The sequence below is a fragment of the Thamnophis sirtalis genome, unplaced genomic scaffold, assembly GCF_051295495.1.
Source record: "Thamnophis sirtalis isolate CommonGarterSnake01/CBP01778 unplaced genomic scaffold, rThaSir2_p1.2 scaffold_10, whole genome shotgun sequence".
Taxonomy (NCBI): domain Eukaryota; kingdom Metazoa; phylum Chordata; class Lepidosauria; order Squamata; family Natricidae; genus Thamnophis; species Thamnophis sirtalis.
The window spans coordinates 46597629-46614025 of NW_028261390.1; the positions used below are offsets into that span (position 1 = coordinate 46597629).

General features: G+C 40.2%; 1 protein-coding gene across 2 annotated transcripts in view; it reads left to right on the top strand.

Annotated features, from left to right (window-relative positions):
- Positions 1 to 226: 226 nt before the first annotated feature.
- The window catches only part of ACSL1 (acyl-CoA synthetase long chain family member 1), a 54997-nt gene continuing 38826 nt past the window's right edge, over positions 227 to 16397 (top strand). For both annotated transcript variants that reach the window (XM_087724528.1, XM_087724529.1), the window contains exons 1-4: positions 227 to 384; positions 8226 to 8470; positions 13221 to 13335; positions 13687 to 13751. In XM_087724528.1, the coding sequence (XP_087580654.1) occupies positions 8261 to 8470; positions 13221 to 13335; positions 13687 to 13751 (390 nt within the window). In that variant the 5' untranslated portion in view covers positions 227 to 384; positions 8226 to 8260. The remainder of the gene's footprint in view (positions 385 to 8225; positions 8471 to 13220; positions 13336 to 13686; positions 13752 to 16397) is intronic.

Sequence of the window (16397 nt, forward strand, 5' to 3'; positions counted from 1 at the left end):
GCCGCGTCGCGCGATTGACTGCCCTTGGCATTGCGTGTTTTTCGCCCTCCTCCTCCCCTCCTATTGGTGCGAACGCCGAGTAGCGCAAGCCAACCGGTTCGCTTCGCTTCTAACTGGTCCTAGTGTCTCTCGTGTCCCTGCGCTTACTGGAAAGGCGGGCCTGGCGCTACGCAAGACACTCGGCTGCGCCGCCTCCGTTTCGTGCGCTGTTTTCTTTCCCACTCCCCCCCCCCCCCCACACACACATACACCTTCCCTCCCTTTAGGGACGACTTAAATAGGAGCGCCGGGCGCTCCAGCCGCACACCGCTCGGACTGCAAATAGTGGTGGACTTGCGCCCAGGGGAGCGTGCCCGGGAGGAGACAGGACGAAGAGGAAAGCAGGTGGGTGAGCCAGCCAGACTGTCATGCAGCAAGCGGGGAGCTGCCCCCTCCCCACGACTTCTGGAGGGCAGCGGGGATTTTCCCGCTTCTTCACTAGCTGATGCCGCCTTGGCTGCCCGGGAGGACCCTAATCTTTTCTCCATTCTTCCGACCAGCCTAACCTGCCCGGCCGGCGCCGCAGTTGCACCGCTGCCTCTGGCTGCGCCCGGAAAAGGGGGCGGGGAGCCGGGCGAGGGAAGGAAAGGAGCCGCGCGTCAGGGAGCCGGGGGGCATAAAGGTGGGGCCTCCCACTTCTCTAGGCCGCTTGGAGAGGCGCTTTCTCTCCCTGGCCCCTCGGATCAGGCAAGGACTGCAATAGGATCTTTTCTAGGTCGGTATTGGCTGGATGCAGCCTATCAGCACGGGCAGGAAATGGGTTATTTTGCGGCGATGGTTTCCTTTCCTTTGAGTCCCCCTTTTGGGGTGGGGGGTGGGGGTTTATCTGGGACTATTGGATTTCGAGGAGATAATAAAGGCACAAATGTTTGCAACGTGGAGGTGGAAGTGGTTTGGCTTTTGTTCTGTTGAACGCACCTATGCTGCACTGGGACCTTGGATTACAGGAGAGTTGTTAGATGGGATCCGGGTGCCTTTCCTCCACCACATTTGGAAGATGCCTCGGTCTTTCACTCAAAAACTTGATATTTAGACCTGTGGGATTGACTGAGTCAAATGCTGTCACCCCTTCTATAAATTCGTTCCATCTGAATTTGTCAAGGGATATTGCTCTGGCTGGTTTAAATCACATCAGTTTGATGGAGCAGTCCTGCAGTAACAAGGTAATTTGCAGTTATGGCACTTTGCCTATGAACTCTTAGGCAAGACATCCACTATGTCTTGTAATGCCTCTCTATTTCCCACTGCTTTTTCCATCCCATTTGAAACTTCTGAAAATATCTGCTTTTAAGAGTTTCAATTAAAATGTTGAGTTTTCTTTGTCTATATATTTCCAGAGATTAAATTGTTCCAGAAATGATAATATTCTGTGGAGCAGATTGCAGAATCTTTTGTTCTTGTTGTTTCTGCTGCTGCTAATGTGGCTATAATTAACCAAGCCTGTTGCTTCTTCTGCAGCTATCAACATTGGGATTTTCTTCTTCAAGAGAAAAGGCTGGGGTTTTTATTCCATCGCTCAAAATATCACCGTATTGGATACTACTATTCAGGAACAGCCAGATCACATTTAACATTTATTAATGATGTCTGGTCTTGGCTATTTTAGTTTGATGGCCAGATTCTAGTCATGGGGTTAAAAAAAGAGAAAGCTCCTCTTCTGGATTAGTAGCTGGACAAAGAAGAAGAAACAAGGAGTAGAAATACATGATGAATTCTCTCAGTGGCAGATTAAACCAACAACATCTCTATGTGCTTGTATTAGTGCTTCATAAAACAAAAGGTAGCTCCAAATTCTGAGATCAGGGATTCAGATTACAAACAATATAAGGTTCAGTTTAATGAAGCATAGACAAATGCACACTGGGTCAAAATTGGTGACGAGCATCCAGAAAAAAGATCTTAAGTTTGTGGTTGAGCACTATACAGTGTGCAGTTGCTGTCGATGAAAATGCTACAGATAAAAATGCATAAGTCTGTAAAGGATATAAGGGTTGATGAAACATGTGTTATGACCTCTTTATACCAAAACAGGATTTAAACATTTGCTTTAAACATAAGATGCAAGTATGTAAAGACAGAGTTTTTGTTATTGTATGTGTGTGTCATCATTTTGATGGAGTCTTGGTTGCAGAAGATGTTTGTGCTTCTGCATGGGATATCATTAAAAAAGAATATAAATAAATTTGCCAGTATCTTTATTGTTGCTATAATCATACCCTGTGTGTGGGGAGAGAGAGAAAGGGAGAGGAGAGAGCACCTGTCAAAAGTGCAGAAGGCAACCACATTTCATCTAGGAATTTAAAAAGACTGAATAGAGACAGGATAGTGATGGGCATAATTATGCATGGAGTGAAAGGGTTTTTTGTAATATTGAAACCCATAATCCTCCAATGTTGAGAGATTGAAAGGAAATACTTTTCATGCAGCTACATTTGATTTATGGAATTTGCTATCCCAAAGTATAGTGACAGTCACCCACATTTTAACCTGTCTTTATTCATGGGGAAAACTGCTATCAAACTTTATTAACAATGGGTACTATACATTAACTCTAGTTTTGGATAAAGAATGTAATAATACACCATATAAAGCTCTAATGCCTGGCTCGAAGTTGTCTTTACAGGCAAGTCTGTTTGGTGATATTAATGGCCTTTTTGTGGTTTCCAATATACCAATTTCTCAAGGTTTTGACACTAATGCTCTGAAACTCATGTTTGTTTGCTTTTAATGAAGTGCTGCTTAAATACTGGCTTCTGAGAACAGAATTTGTGGCCTAATTATTTGCTGTTCTGAAGCAATGCGGAGCCAGCAATTAATTGTGATGTTTGCTCAACCACTTAAATCTCTTTATTAAGGTGCAACACGTTAGACTTAGTATTACATTTGAAACTGTGATAACAAATCTGGGTCGGATCTAAGTTATGAATCTGTAGAAAGGTGAAACAACGTAAATTATACTTCATTTTTGAAGTTTAGGTACTGTCAATCCCGCCTCAAAGAAATAAAACTTGCTTTCATGAAGGCAAAATCTTAGAGGGAAAAGCTTGTTTACAGTTATGGATTTTATAGTTATGTGGTATTTATAAAATCATAGTATATGAAGGGGCAGTTAAACCATTAGTCTATCCAAGTCTAAATAAAGCATTTATGACAGATGGCCATCCATCCTCTGCTTAAATACATCCAGAAGTTAAGAACTTGTCATCTGTATGGATTCGGCTGTCCAATCATCAAATTATTTCTACTGTTTGGAAGTTTTCAAAAGGTTCAACAAGAATCTGTCTTCTGTATTGTATGGATCCAGAAAAGAAATCCATACATACAGTAAGTTCTCTGATTGCAGCTATAGCAATATTTTATTTCGCAAATTCATCATAATGCTCTTTTTATAGGCTAAGATACTATTTTAATAATTATTTTCAATTACAAAGGAATGCAAATGTGGAAAGTGTTCCATTAATTTCTTTTAACCTTGTAGACCGCCCCCTGATTAAAATATGGTCAATGTTTCTTAGAAACTACAGAAAAGTACCCAGGCTGTTGTTTATTGATTAGTAAGTGGATTAATGTTTGTCTAATTCAATCAGCAACATAACTATAATAATGCTCAGTTGAAAGTAAACAAAAGCAGATGTTTTTTGTTTAAAAATTCTTTGAAAAGCTAAGTAGGGCTTCATAAATTTTTTGCTGGAGTTAGTGATGTGAAATTTTGCTCAAGTGTATGTTACCAACATACCCAAAATAACCTATAAAGTGATTTTGGGTTTTCTGAATGGCTTTCTTTTAGAGGTTTCAGGAGTTTAAAATATGATGCCAACTAGTTTATGCAGCAGTGTATCTTTTAACTCTAAAATTCAGCTCAGTGCCTCATCAGGAAGTTACATAGACAACTGATCACATGGAGGGCATATTTTATATTTCCTATATTTAACAAGAGGAACTAATGGTAAGCTCTGATGTGTGCCTCTACCCAGTCACTAAAAATTTTGTGCAGTATCACAATTTTTTTAAATGTTTCTAGACTCATTCCTGCTTGATGCTATAAGTGGGAAGGGGCAGGGAGGTGTTTCTATTACTATTGCTAACTGATAGTATATCAATGAATTTAAACAATTTAAGTAGTCACCAACCCATAGCAATATTTAACTCCACAATTAACTCCATACTTTAATTTTATTAAGGCAACCAAGACAAAGTAACTTTAGCCACATTAAAAAAAAAATCCTCACACTGGGGCAACAGCAAAAATGCCTCTGCTAATCAAACAGAAGATGGCCAATGTCCATGAGATCTCCAAACTGAGGGACAGAAGAACCTGGTAGGTTGTTTTTCCCCATGTTGGCACATCACCTTTGACTGACTTGGCAGTAGTTTTAAAATAACATTTGATAGATTTCCTTGTCTATGTCTCCTTTTGAGTTATTAAGCAAAACTGGACATGCCCCAGAATTGGGCTGTTAAGTAATTGTCTTGCAGTATGCCATTTAAGAATAATGGGAAAGTGTCCTCTTTCAGCTGACACTTCCTTAAATTAGTTTGATGTCTGTCAACTCTTCCACAAAACTTAAGATAGATTTTTCAGATTAACCTCTCCACTAGTTTAAAAATGGGGAAAGAACTGCAGAGGAATTAATGCAATGCTGTGTATTAATTTGAATGGCACATCTTTCACCCCAGTCTAAAAGTAATGAATGAATAGTGTGGTTGCTAAAAGCGTCATACTTAGCATGGGGTGGAGCTGATTTCTAGAACAATGATCCTGATTAAGCAAGTCACTATAGATTTCACTCTTCCTCCCCCCTTCAACTTAATCAGCAGAGCTAGAAGGAGAAAAGCCATTGGCTCCTCTGGGGTAACACTATACTGAAGAAGTTGGCAGTTGCCCTCGAATGATGTCTGCCTACTGGCAGACAATAGAAGAGCATTCTGCTCTCTGTAAATAGATGATTGTACTTGGCAAAAGGAGGAGGAGGAGCTTGGAATGAGTACATGGAGTCAACTTGGATGAGGTTTGCTAAGCTGAGCGCAGCTGAAAAGACCACATCTTGGCTGATTCAGTATTTTACTTAGGCGTGTGTCAAGGAGCTTTTTTTTTTGGCTGGAAGCATGGTATTCATTTGACTAGCTGAGTAAGATACACGAGACAGGGTCAGAGCTCCCTGTACATAGCTCTTTCACCGACAGGTTTCTAAAGCTAAAAGTTTGAGTAAATGGATAATGATCCATTTAGTTGTTGAATTAAAGTTATAGCTATGAATGTATAATCAAAAAGTTTGTCTCACCCTGAATTTAGGTATTTACTGCTTGGACAACAGTATTGGAAGGAATTGACCTGGTTCACATATAATGCTAAGGCGTAATATACTTTTTATTTTGGCTTAGACACATGAATCCACATCTCTGTTGTGGAATCTTAAGAGGTTGAAAATAAAAACACTGCATAATAGTCCCTTTAGAACAGCCATATAGCTCAATACCTAATGTGTGCTTTTCTTATGTATGTAAGACGTGTATAAGAGAAGTGTTTGTGTGTTTGAAGTTTATCTTAAAAGAGGAGGTTAGATTAGATTAGATTACCCAGTTTTTCATAGCCTATTACCCACTGGATTTTTGGGATCCTGGCTGTGCTGGCTGGATACTCTGGAAAAAGAAGTTTGACTATTGGATTATAGAAAAATTAAGAGCCATATCTATTCAAATTAAAACCTGATGTTCTTTAAAGTATTCCTGTTGGATAACATTTAGGGTTTTTAAAATTCTTTTCTTACCAATCTAATGGCCTTGCCTGCAGAAATACTTGTAAGGTACAACTTTTTAAGACTGAATAAATTGACTGAGCAAAATCTTATCTTTCATTGTCACATTTTTAAAGTGGTTCACAGGCAACTTGATGCTTTAATGTATGGAAATATGTGTTGAAACAGTAAATAGTAGCATTAGTGCAAATAGGATTTTGTTACATTGAGGAACATAGAAATTACTCAAAAAGCACATTGCAGTGGAGTTTAATCTAACTGACCTAGCAAAAATGGTGTAACTTGGGAACAATTCAGCTTGAAGCTAAGGAGAAAGATATTTTATTCAGAATATTAAAGACACAGGGAAATGGAAAGAATCCAAATTTACATGTTGTATTACTAATCATTAGTAGCTGGAAGCAAGACTTACAAAAGTTGAAACAAGGGCATAGTTATGCACCCTATTGACTTAAGATTCACTTTAGCCCCAAATCTGACAGAACTAACATTAATCGATAAATACAATTCTTCATGTAAATACACACACACACACACACACACACACACACACACTCAAGCCTATGGGATAAGATCAGGCAATGGTGATTCTTAAAGGATTCGTGATAAAGAATTACAGTCTATAGTAAGTACTATATTCTATAGTACAGTACTATAGAATATAGTAAACTTTTGCTTAGTTTACAATTGGAACACAGCTGTGAACACTGTAAGGCAACATTGTACCTAAATCAACTCTCAACAAATTTTTAGAAGCATTTACATAACAATGGTTCAATATTATACCATCAGAGCTGGAGAGAAAATTTCATAAAACTATATTTGGAAAGGCTTTGCTCTTGCATTAATGGTAATACTGAAACACAAACTGGTTGTTATATTCTAATTGCTTATTGAGACATCTGCAAGGAGTTCCTGACACTTATTGTAATTTCAATTCTGGAATGGACTCAAAAAATTTAAATACAATTTCTACTAGCAGACCCTTGGACTCTTGCCACTGCACTGCATAGCTTATAAAACCTGTCTATTGCTGATAACTAAATAGTGGGAGGAGAATTGCAGCTCTTCTATCTGGTGTGCTTTATTTTAGTCTGTATGGCATATTGTGTAGGTTTTTATTTAATATGATTCATTCTGTCTGAGTTGCTGACCTGAAATAAAGAATTGGTAATGATTTGGTAATCATTGACATATATACCATGCTTCTGAATGATCAAAGCATCGCATTTTGTAATCTTTACCAACAATTCCAAAGCAGATCAGTTTAATCCTTGTATTGCAGAGGAGAAAGATCCCAGATTGATGAGAAGATTCTGAAAGGTTGTTCCAGAAGAACTGAGTAAATTCTAGTTGCAATTACTCTCATGAGTGAATATGGTGACATAGCGTAGGTCTGCTCCTCAGCTTAATCTCAGGACCCTGTCCAGAGAGAGAAATGCTGAAAGATTTCAGAGTCTGTTAGCATGTAGGTAACTCTGAAAAATAGATAGTTGTTAGGCTTTGTACCCTTGTTTTCATAACATCTACATCTGATCTTTCCAAGAATAAGATGTTGATGGACAGTTAAGAATGTTGCTGCCAGTTGTGTGTTTCTGAGATGAACATTGCTTTTTTGCATGCCACGTTCCGTGGTGTGTGCAGTGGGATGGCCTCAGACTCTTGTTTCCATTGGCCCACCTTGTCTCAAAGCTAAATATGCATTTTGTCTGCTGGTAAACTTTGGCCTAGTGGGCAAAAAATGTAAGGGTGAGCATGTGACTGATGTTCGGAGAGACCTTGGCAGCCGAGTGAAACATAAGCTGAACAGACACACCAGGACTTTAAAAAGAATTTTAAAAAATCTTTGCTCTTTTTTTTCTCCTTGTCCCAGTTGGAGATTTAAAGAGACAAGTAGAAGAAAATTCCTTCAGTGTTCCTTTGCCAGGGTGTCAAAAGATATACAAAAATTTTATATATTGGATTTCAGGCCAATTATCAGTGGACTCCTTTAAGCTCATGGTTTAAAGAAAATGCATTGCAGCTTTTAAGGAGCTTGAGAGAAAGTTTTTTAGAGAGTAACTTTTTTTTACCAAAAACTGGAAGTAAAAGCTGCTTTTTGACAAAAAAAGCCCGTAAATCATAGTCATGTGACCATAGGACATTGAAAATAGATGTAAATGTGTACTGGTTATTATGTGCCTCAAATGTGACCACATGACTTTGGGGGGGGAGGGTTCTTGGAACTTTGAAACTGGATTGTAAGTAGTTCTGGGGAGGTCCATTGTAACTTCAAATGGGCGCTAAGTGACTGGTCATAAGTCAGGGATTACCTGTAGATGTTTCTAACTTGGTTTATTGTTGGAAGATACATCCTTCCCTCAGAGAAGAGGAAGGCTTCATTTATTCCATATGGGATTGGGCTCATGTCACCTCTTTTTTTGTCAACAGATTGCAGTAGATATAGATCGCAGCAGACTGAATAAATGCAGCCTATCACAATGCAAGCCCATGAATTGTTTCGGCATCTGCGAATGCCAGAACTCGACGATGTAAGGCAGTATGTACGTACTCTTCCGACAAACACACTGATGGGGTTTGGTGCTTTTGCAGCCCTGACAACTTACTGGTATGCCACAAGACCTAAAGCACTGAAACCGCCATGTGACTTAGCGATGCAATCTGTAGAAATAGAGGTAAGCAGTCATGCATTTCTATTTCTTTGATTACTTATTTCATAAAAAAGTCTGCCATGGTAATTTTAGTTAGTCTTTACAAAAAAGAGCTTTAGGTTAAGGTTTTAAGATAAATGAATATATTTACATAAAATGTTTTGAAAATGATTTAAAAGGGCAATTCAAGATCTATACAATACATCAGTATTTTTCAATCTCAGCATTTTTAAAGAAGCAGCATGGCTGGCTGGGGAATTCTAGGAGTTGAAGTATACACTTCTTAAAGGGCTCTGACACTGGGAAACATTGTTTTGGATCTTGTGCTTAGTGAAAGCAGCAGAACCTGAATCTTCTCAGCTAACTAACATACTACAGTGTAAAGTATTGTTGAATATGGACAGTAGAGTTTGTAGAAGGACAGGCTTAACTGTGGGACAACACCGATTCAAAGCATCTCTCGTTTGAAGTTTAAACAATGTAGTCTTGAACTCCTTAGGTGATCATTTTTTTCTCCTAAAGCATAACTAGATTTGGGGGGAAAAGGTCAAGCTGGTAAAGAATGGCTAAGCTACAGTTCCCCCTGCTCTCTTCAGACTATTGCAGTCATGAGCTATGATTGAACTTTGCATTATTTTCTTTAGGTTGCGTTTATTTATAGGCCGCCCTTTTCCCTGAGGGGACTCAGGGCGGCTAACAACTTATGGGAGGGGAAGACATACAATAACATAAAAATACAATGTATAACTAAGATCAAACAACATTCATTCAATATTCGGGCGGGGGCAAACTATGGTCTTTACCCCCAGGCCTGGCGGGATAGCCAGATCTTGAGGGCTGTGCGGAAGGTCTGAAGGGTGGTGAGGGTACGAATCTCCACGGGGAGATCGTTCCAGAGGGTCGGAGCTGCTACAGAAAAGGCTCTCCTCCGCGTAGTTGCCAGCCGACACTGGCTGGCAGATGGCACTCGGAGGAGGCCTAATCTGTGGGATCTTATGGGTCGAGAGGAGGTAATTGGCAGAAGGCGGTCTCTTTGTTTCAGTAGAATTCTAGAACTCTGGACGTGTAATTTAAACACTTACAACTGGGCAAAATACAATCCCATTTACTGTCTTCTGTTGACTGAGTCCATATGCCTTGCCATCTAAGAAGGACATTTGTCTATTAATTCAGACAAACATTGGCCATGATGTTTGGTAGTTGGATGGTATTCTACAGCCACATTCATAGTGAGATGCAGCTGGTAACTTAATTGAAGCTTCATGAGATTTAGTGATGGATCTATTATACATGTTGAAGCCACCTTCCTATATAAAGTCTCTTTTTCAAGCAAGGATGTTTGCATATAAAAATGTCCAATTGCATATTGAAGCTCATGAAAAATACAGTACTTGACCCAAAGCTTTATTTTTGCACAAATAAGCAAATAGCATTAAGCTAATTATTACACATGCATAACATTAACAATCATTGGGAAATATAAGCCTATTAGTGGACAGTTGTCATGGGGAACATATTGCATCTTGTGTCTCACTGAGATCAGCCATTCAATAGTACTATTCCAACAATGCATTCAAGCCTAAATATTTAATTGTTTTTTAGTAATGCAAAACAGATATTTGTATTTCCTCTGATGAACTAACTACTGGTTCTTTCTGGAAATCTCTTGGTACTCAGTTTCCAAATAATTGATCTGGCCAAATATTGATTTGCAAGTGCAGAGTTCAAAATAGAAATTGCTTACTTTCACAATACTCTTCATGACCCCACAGATTTTGGCTGACCTTGGTAAATTTGCATTTCTAATCTCTCTCAGCCAGAGGCTTTGAACTTCACAAACGTTTGCAGAGGCTGGGGGTAAAGGGTGTCTTAAAAAGTTGTGTTTCTAGAACAACAAATAGTCATTATTACACACTAGGCCTCCTGTCAAATTTCTAAGATACACAAGAATAGAATTCTCTCCTCCAGGTATTCATAGAGCATACAGACACATATAATGTCTTGCCTTTAAGGCACCAAGAATACCTGGAAATGGAGATTTCCTAACATGTTTTTTTCCTGCATTAAGAAAGGAGATCAACCTTTCCATTTTGGTGTCCACAGTCTCAGCTTCATGTGATGCTTAGTTCATGAACTGTCATTGATTCCTAGCTTGTATATTTTTCCAAAGTGGCTAAAAGTGACCAGGATGTACTTATTGGAGATAACCGTGCTGGTATATGAGCTACAATTTTAAAAGTGTTGCTTTATAAATGTAGGTTGTTTACAGCTAAAATTATATGGAGATTATATTGTATTCGGGTCTTTTCCCATGTAAGATTGAGATTGTCTTGGCAACGTTTCGGCGAGGTCTCACTCGCCATCTTCAGGCTGGGTTTTAGACTTAAAGCGTGGTCGGAGCTGCCGTCTTTCTATAAATCTTGGTGGGTGTGTGTGGAGTGCTAGCGTTGTTTCAGTAAGTGGAATGATTGGTTGTGTGATTGTATCATGATTGGTAGATTGGTGCTGATGACAACACTCTCTCAATTCTCCTGTTTGTTTGTCCTATGTATGTTGCAGGACAGATTTTGCATTCAAGCCTAAATATTTACGAAATACATCTACGAAATATATCTACGAAATACCATGCAATATCTGCCCTGCAACATACATAGGACAAATGAACAGGAGAATAAATGCATGCATCGCAGAACACAAGAACGCAGTTAGGAAAAAAAAAACTTCCTCCCTTTTCCAGCACCTTAAAGCTACAGGACATGAAATTAATTTTGAAGGAACCAGGTTAATCTCCAAAACTGAACACTTCCATAAGAGAATAACTATGGAAGCTATCGGAAGAGAGAAACACCCCCACAACATGAATAAACATGATGATACCTCCTACCTACCAGACATCTGGAAACCAGTCCTAATCCTCAAACGAGCCCCACCCACCACCCAGGCCGTTACAACACGAAATAACAATGGACACACAGCCAACACCAATTAACCAATCATGATACAACCACACAACAAATCATTCCACTTACTGAAACAATGCCAGCACTCCACACATACCCCACCAAGATTTATAGAAAGACGGCAGCTCTGACCACGCTTTAAGCCCAAAACCCAGCCTGAAGATGGCGAGTGAGACCTCGCCGAAACGTTGCCAAAACAATCTGAATCTTACACGGGAAAAGACCCTAATACAACAAGACCAGCATACCTACATCCGTGATAATCTACGAAAACAAATTTTTATATGGAAAGTATTTCATAGATAAAAATAAGTTGGAGTGATGATGTCAATTTCTCTTCTATATTGTATACAGATGAGAAGCCATGCTTTCAAAATTTCTATTATGTGCACTCGCTGATGTTACAGAAATCCTAGCCTTCTGATCCTATTTGATTACAGAAGAGCAAATAAGAAAGTTTTCTATCTTTCTCATTTCCCCATCCTGTACTGTGCAGGGTTTGAAATTATGATATTGTTTTTAACAGAGCAGTTTTCTTAACAGTAATGGCTAATGCTAATTGATACTCTTTCAAAACTTAGTAAGCAGTGCATATATTTGGCGATGTATTAGAAACATCAGATTGCTAGAGATATGGGTGAAATGAGAGGTTGCCAATCCATGTCACTGGCTAGGATGAAATGATATGCCCAAATCAACAAGAATATTGCCCAGCCAGATGCAGTACAATGTGTTCCTAGATGCTCCCAGGTTTTGTTTTTTCTCTTCAGATGAACAGCTGCAACAGAGTTTGTGTGCAATTACTGGTGTTGTCATCCAGACACCAACTTCTCAGTGAAGACTCTGACTAATAACTTTGTAATTCTACCTCCACCTCACCCATTACTGGTATACTAAACATAGGAAAAAGACAATTATTGTGTAATTTGCAGAATGGGAACTGGCAGAGTTTCCAAAATTATGATTTGGAATTCCCTGGTTCAAAAGTTTCTTCTGAACTTGCTACAGCGTTTCAGAAAAACATGGGGAATGTTTGTTTTTTCTTCCCTTCCACCTTCAGTATTTTGATATAAGCTATGAATATATTGCTCAACATTCAATAATGTTGAGGATGTATTTAAGTAACAATGGAAAAGCAGAGAAGGAAATCAAGGATGAGGGAACATGAAGGAACAAACATATGGATGTAGGTTTTATGAAACTCAAGGTGGCCATAGAAGTATATATTTATGTTTCCTTCTGTTCATTCGTGTCTGACTCTCAGAGACTGCCTGGACAGGTCCCTGCAGCATTCTTGGCAATTTATTTCAGAAATGGTTCGCCATTGTTTCCTTTCTAGGGCTGAAAGTGGTAAGTGGTAAAAGAACAAAAGAAACAAAGGGAAAGCAGCTTAACACTACAATAGCATAAAATGTAAGACATGTAGTAGAGTAAGAGTAATAGTGGAAATAAATAATTTACACTATTTAAATTTACATTAGTTAAGCCTATTTAAAAAGTTAACAGAAATAATTCCACTCGAGCTTACATTTCCATTCATTTAGAACATGCAGTCAAATTAAATTATTGCTAAGTATTGTGATTTGTAGCTTTAATATAACTTTAACACAAGCTGTATATGATTTCCCTTAATACTGGGCTAGAAACAAATTGAAAGTATTATGTGTCATATGTGTGTCAAATTTTTACATAGTGTTCTCTGTGTTCATTGATACATTTCCTAATTTGATAATTAACATTGTTGTGCATGATCACAGAAAAAAGTTGTTCAGAAGTTGTACAGAGGTATATGGGTTTTACTTCATTTCATACAGGGTGGAGAGTATGCCAGACGCTCTGCACTACTTGATAATGATGAGCCATTTGTTTACTATTATGATGATGTGAGAACGGCCTATGATATCTTCCAAAGGGGCATGCATGTGTCAAGTGAGTATTGATCATTTGGAAAGGAAGAATAATTCTGGAAGGAGCATATCTTACGGACTTTCATGGAGCCATACCAATTAGCCAGATATGAACATCCATATACACTGGTTCCAATCACTAGATACTGAAACTGAAAATCATAGGACTTGAGAACTAACATTTGAAGTTAGATAACTTATGAATCCTGCATATCAATTCTCTGGGAAGTGGAATCTAGCAACATGAATTTGAATTTTAGTATTCTAATATAAAAATCCAGAACTGAGGTGTTTAGTCATTGAATGTTGCTCGGTGCTTCATTTTACTTATTTTTAAATTTTATTTAACATTTTGAACTTTAAATCTCTACAGACAATGGACCTTGTTTGGGTGTAAGGAAACCAAATCAGCCATATGAATGGATTTCTTACAAGGAGGTAAGTGGAAAGGCAAATTTGTATGTGGTCGCAATGCAATGATAAATTAGATGTACTCCATCAAAGCAAATGTTAATTTGACCTTTCCTTAAATGGAAAATAACTGGAAAGTTGGGGAACTCGGAGAACTCAAGAGAAAGAGAGGGAAGATGCTACCAAGAATTGAATAGGTTGAAAAGAAAAGAAATGAAGATTAAAATGTCACAAATTAATTATACTGTAAATAAGAAGAAAGGGATAGTTTTGATTGATTGATTGATTGATTTTTGAGGGCATTCAAGTCAGTCTTGACTCCTGACAATTACCTGAACAAGCCCCTGCAGTTTTCCTGGCAAGATTTCAGAAGTGGTTTATCACTGCCTGCTTCCAAGGGGTGATAGAGTTTACCTCAAGATCATGTAGCTGGATTTGTACCTAAGGCAGGATGAGAACTCACGATTTTCCTGTGATCGTGGAGACAGCAGCCAGACTGGGTTTGCTCCGTCCAGTAATCAATTGCACTGAGTCTACACTTATGATATCATTGGGCCCTTGTAGCTCCTCAGTTCATACTCAGTCCAACCACGATTGGCTGTGAGAATTGATCTCTCCTCCAAATTTTAACTTTATAACTTTAATTGGCAATTTTTTAAAAAAATATTTTTCCTTGAATTGAATTTTTTTCTTCTGACCAAATTGGAGGGAAATTCAAAACTGCTTTCTGACTGCCTCTCTTCAGTCGTCTGACTGCCTGCGGCCACGAGTTCACTCAGGAAGCCTGCCTTGCAGTCAGATCGGCCAGCTCACGAGCCATGGCTCCGGAGCTGTTTCCCCGCAGCGCTCCTTGACTCTGGGCACTCTGAGGGACGTGCGACCGGCCCTTTCGCACACAACGGTTCCAGGAGAGGTCGACCATTCAGTGGATCACCCGGCCACTAAGAGTGTCGGCGGCCATTTTGCGGGTTGGAAAAGCCCGCGAAGATAGCGGCATCCATTTTGAGGCTTGGAAAAGCCTCAGAGAAAAAAAGTGAGCCATTTTGGACAGTTTAAAAAAGGCGTGAACCCTGCAGCAGTCGATACAAGTGCCCAACAACCCAGAATCATCTCAGGTGGACCGGATTAGAAGTGCCTGGCCAGCAAATGGGTGAGACCGTTGCCTATCTTTATTGTGATTTGGATTTATGTCGGGTGATATGGCTGACCAAGCTGTGGCTGCAGATAAAGGATTAGAGGAGGCAGGGCCATCTGGGGCAAAGAGCAGTAGGAAGTGGCAAGCCAAAGAGGCTTCTTCCTCAGGGGTAAGCCCCAAGGTGTCTAAAGCGACTACCAGGGCAGAAGAGCGCAGGCAGAAGGCTGTTGAGAAGGGGTTTCAAAGGGCCCAGAAACAGCAACAAATTCTAACTGCCCAACCCTCTCCTCCTCCCCCGGAGGATCCTCAAGTGGCCTCCCCAGCTCCACCTGTCTTGCCTCCCATGGGCCCTTGCCTTTTTATGGCTGATTCAGATGGGGAACTGTCTTCTCCTCCTCTTCTATAGAGCCTGAAAACAGAGGCAATTTCTTTAATGTCCCTCTCAATAGGGAACACACCTTTGAACAGGCTGCCCTCCCTGTTGCGCATGGTTCTGGGATTCCCCAAGCCATGTACACCTCTCCTACAGATATGGCAACCATCATTGCTGAAACCATTAAACAGGTCATGGCTGCTGGCCTACAACAGCGCCCCCAACCTGCTCCATCATATAGCCACAAGCATAAATCTTCTGCAACAACCTGATCCCTCTGCTTCTAACTCTCAGGCTTCAGTTGGTGGGGAGCAAGATAACTTGTGGGATTCAGACCTGTCTGATGATGAGGTGGTCACCCCGGATGCCCCGGCCTTTGCTGGATTATTCAAAACCGATCGCTTTAAGTCCCTTCTACTTAAAGCCATTAAAGCTGCTAACTTACCATCTTCTGCTTCAGCTTCTACTTCACAAGAGAAACCGACAGAACCAGCTACAATTGAGAGTCCCAGTACCCCATTCACCGAATCTACTGTGGAAAAGAAGGTGATCCCTGTTCCCAAGATCTTCCTGAACGTGATCCAGAAACAGTGGGAGTCGGGCACGGGTCCACAGCCAACCAACTTCGACAAACATCTCTACAACATTGCACCGGAACTCACCAAATTCTTCAAGACCCCCCCCCCCCCCAGTGGATGCACCGGTTGCAGCCCTGTCATCCCCTACAGTGGTCTCTGGAACCCCTGAGGAGAAAAGGTCAGATCAAACCTTAGTCAAAAACTATCACACTGAGGCCTGGGCTGTTAGGGACTCCATGGCCACTTCCTTTTTCTCTAGAGCAGCCCTAGTCTGGATTGAGCAACTTTAGGAGCGCATTGCTCCTACTGACACTAGATCACATAGGGACTTCAACAAGATTAGGGCAGCTGTTGAATTTGTGGCTGATTCTTCTCTCAGTGCTGCCAGGCGTCTGCTTTGGCTCAAGCCATGGCTGGTGGATGTCCATACCAAGTGGCGCCTGGCAGCTTCCCCCTTCAGTGGCACCCAATTATTTGGTACCCCTTTGGATCCGTACCCCAAGGAATCTAAAGACAAGCGCAAGGTCCTTTCATCCATCTATAAGAAAAAAGACAGTCACCCCGCTCCCTACGATAGGAGGTCACCC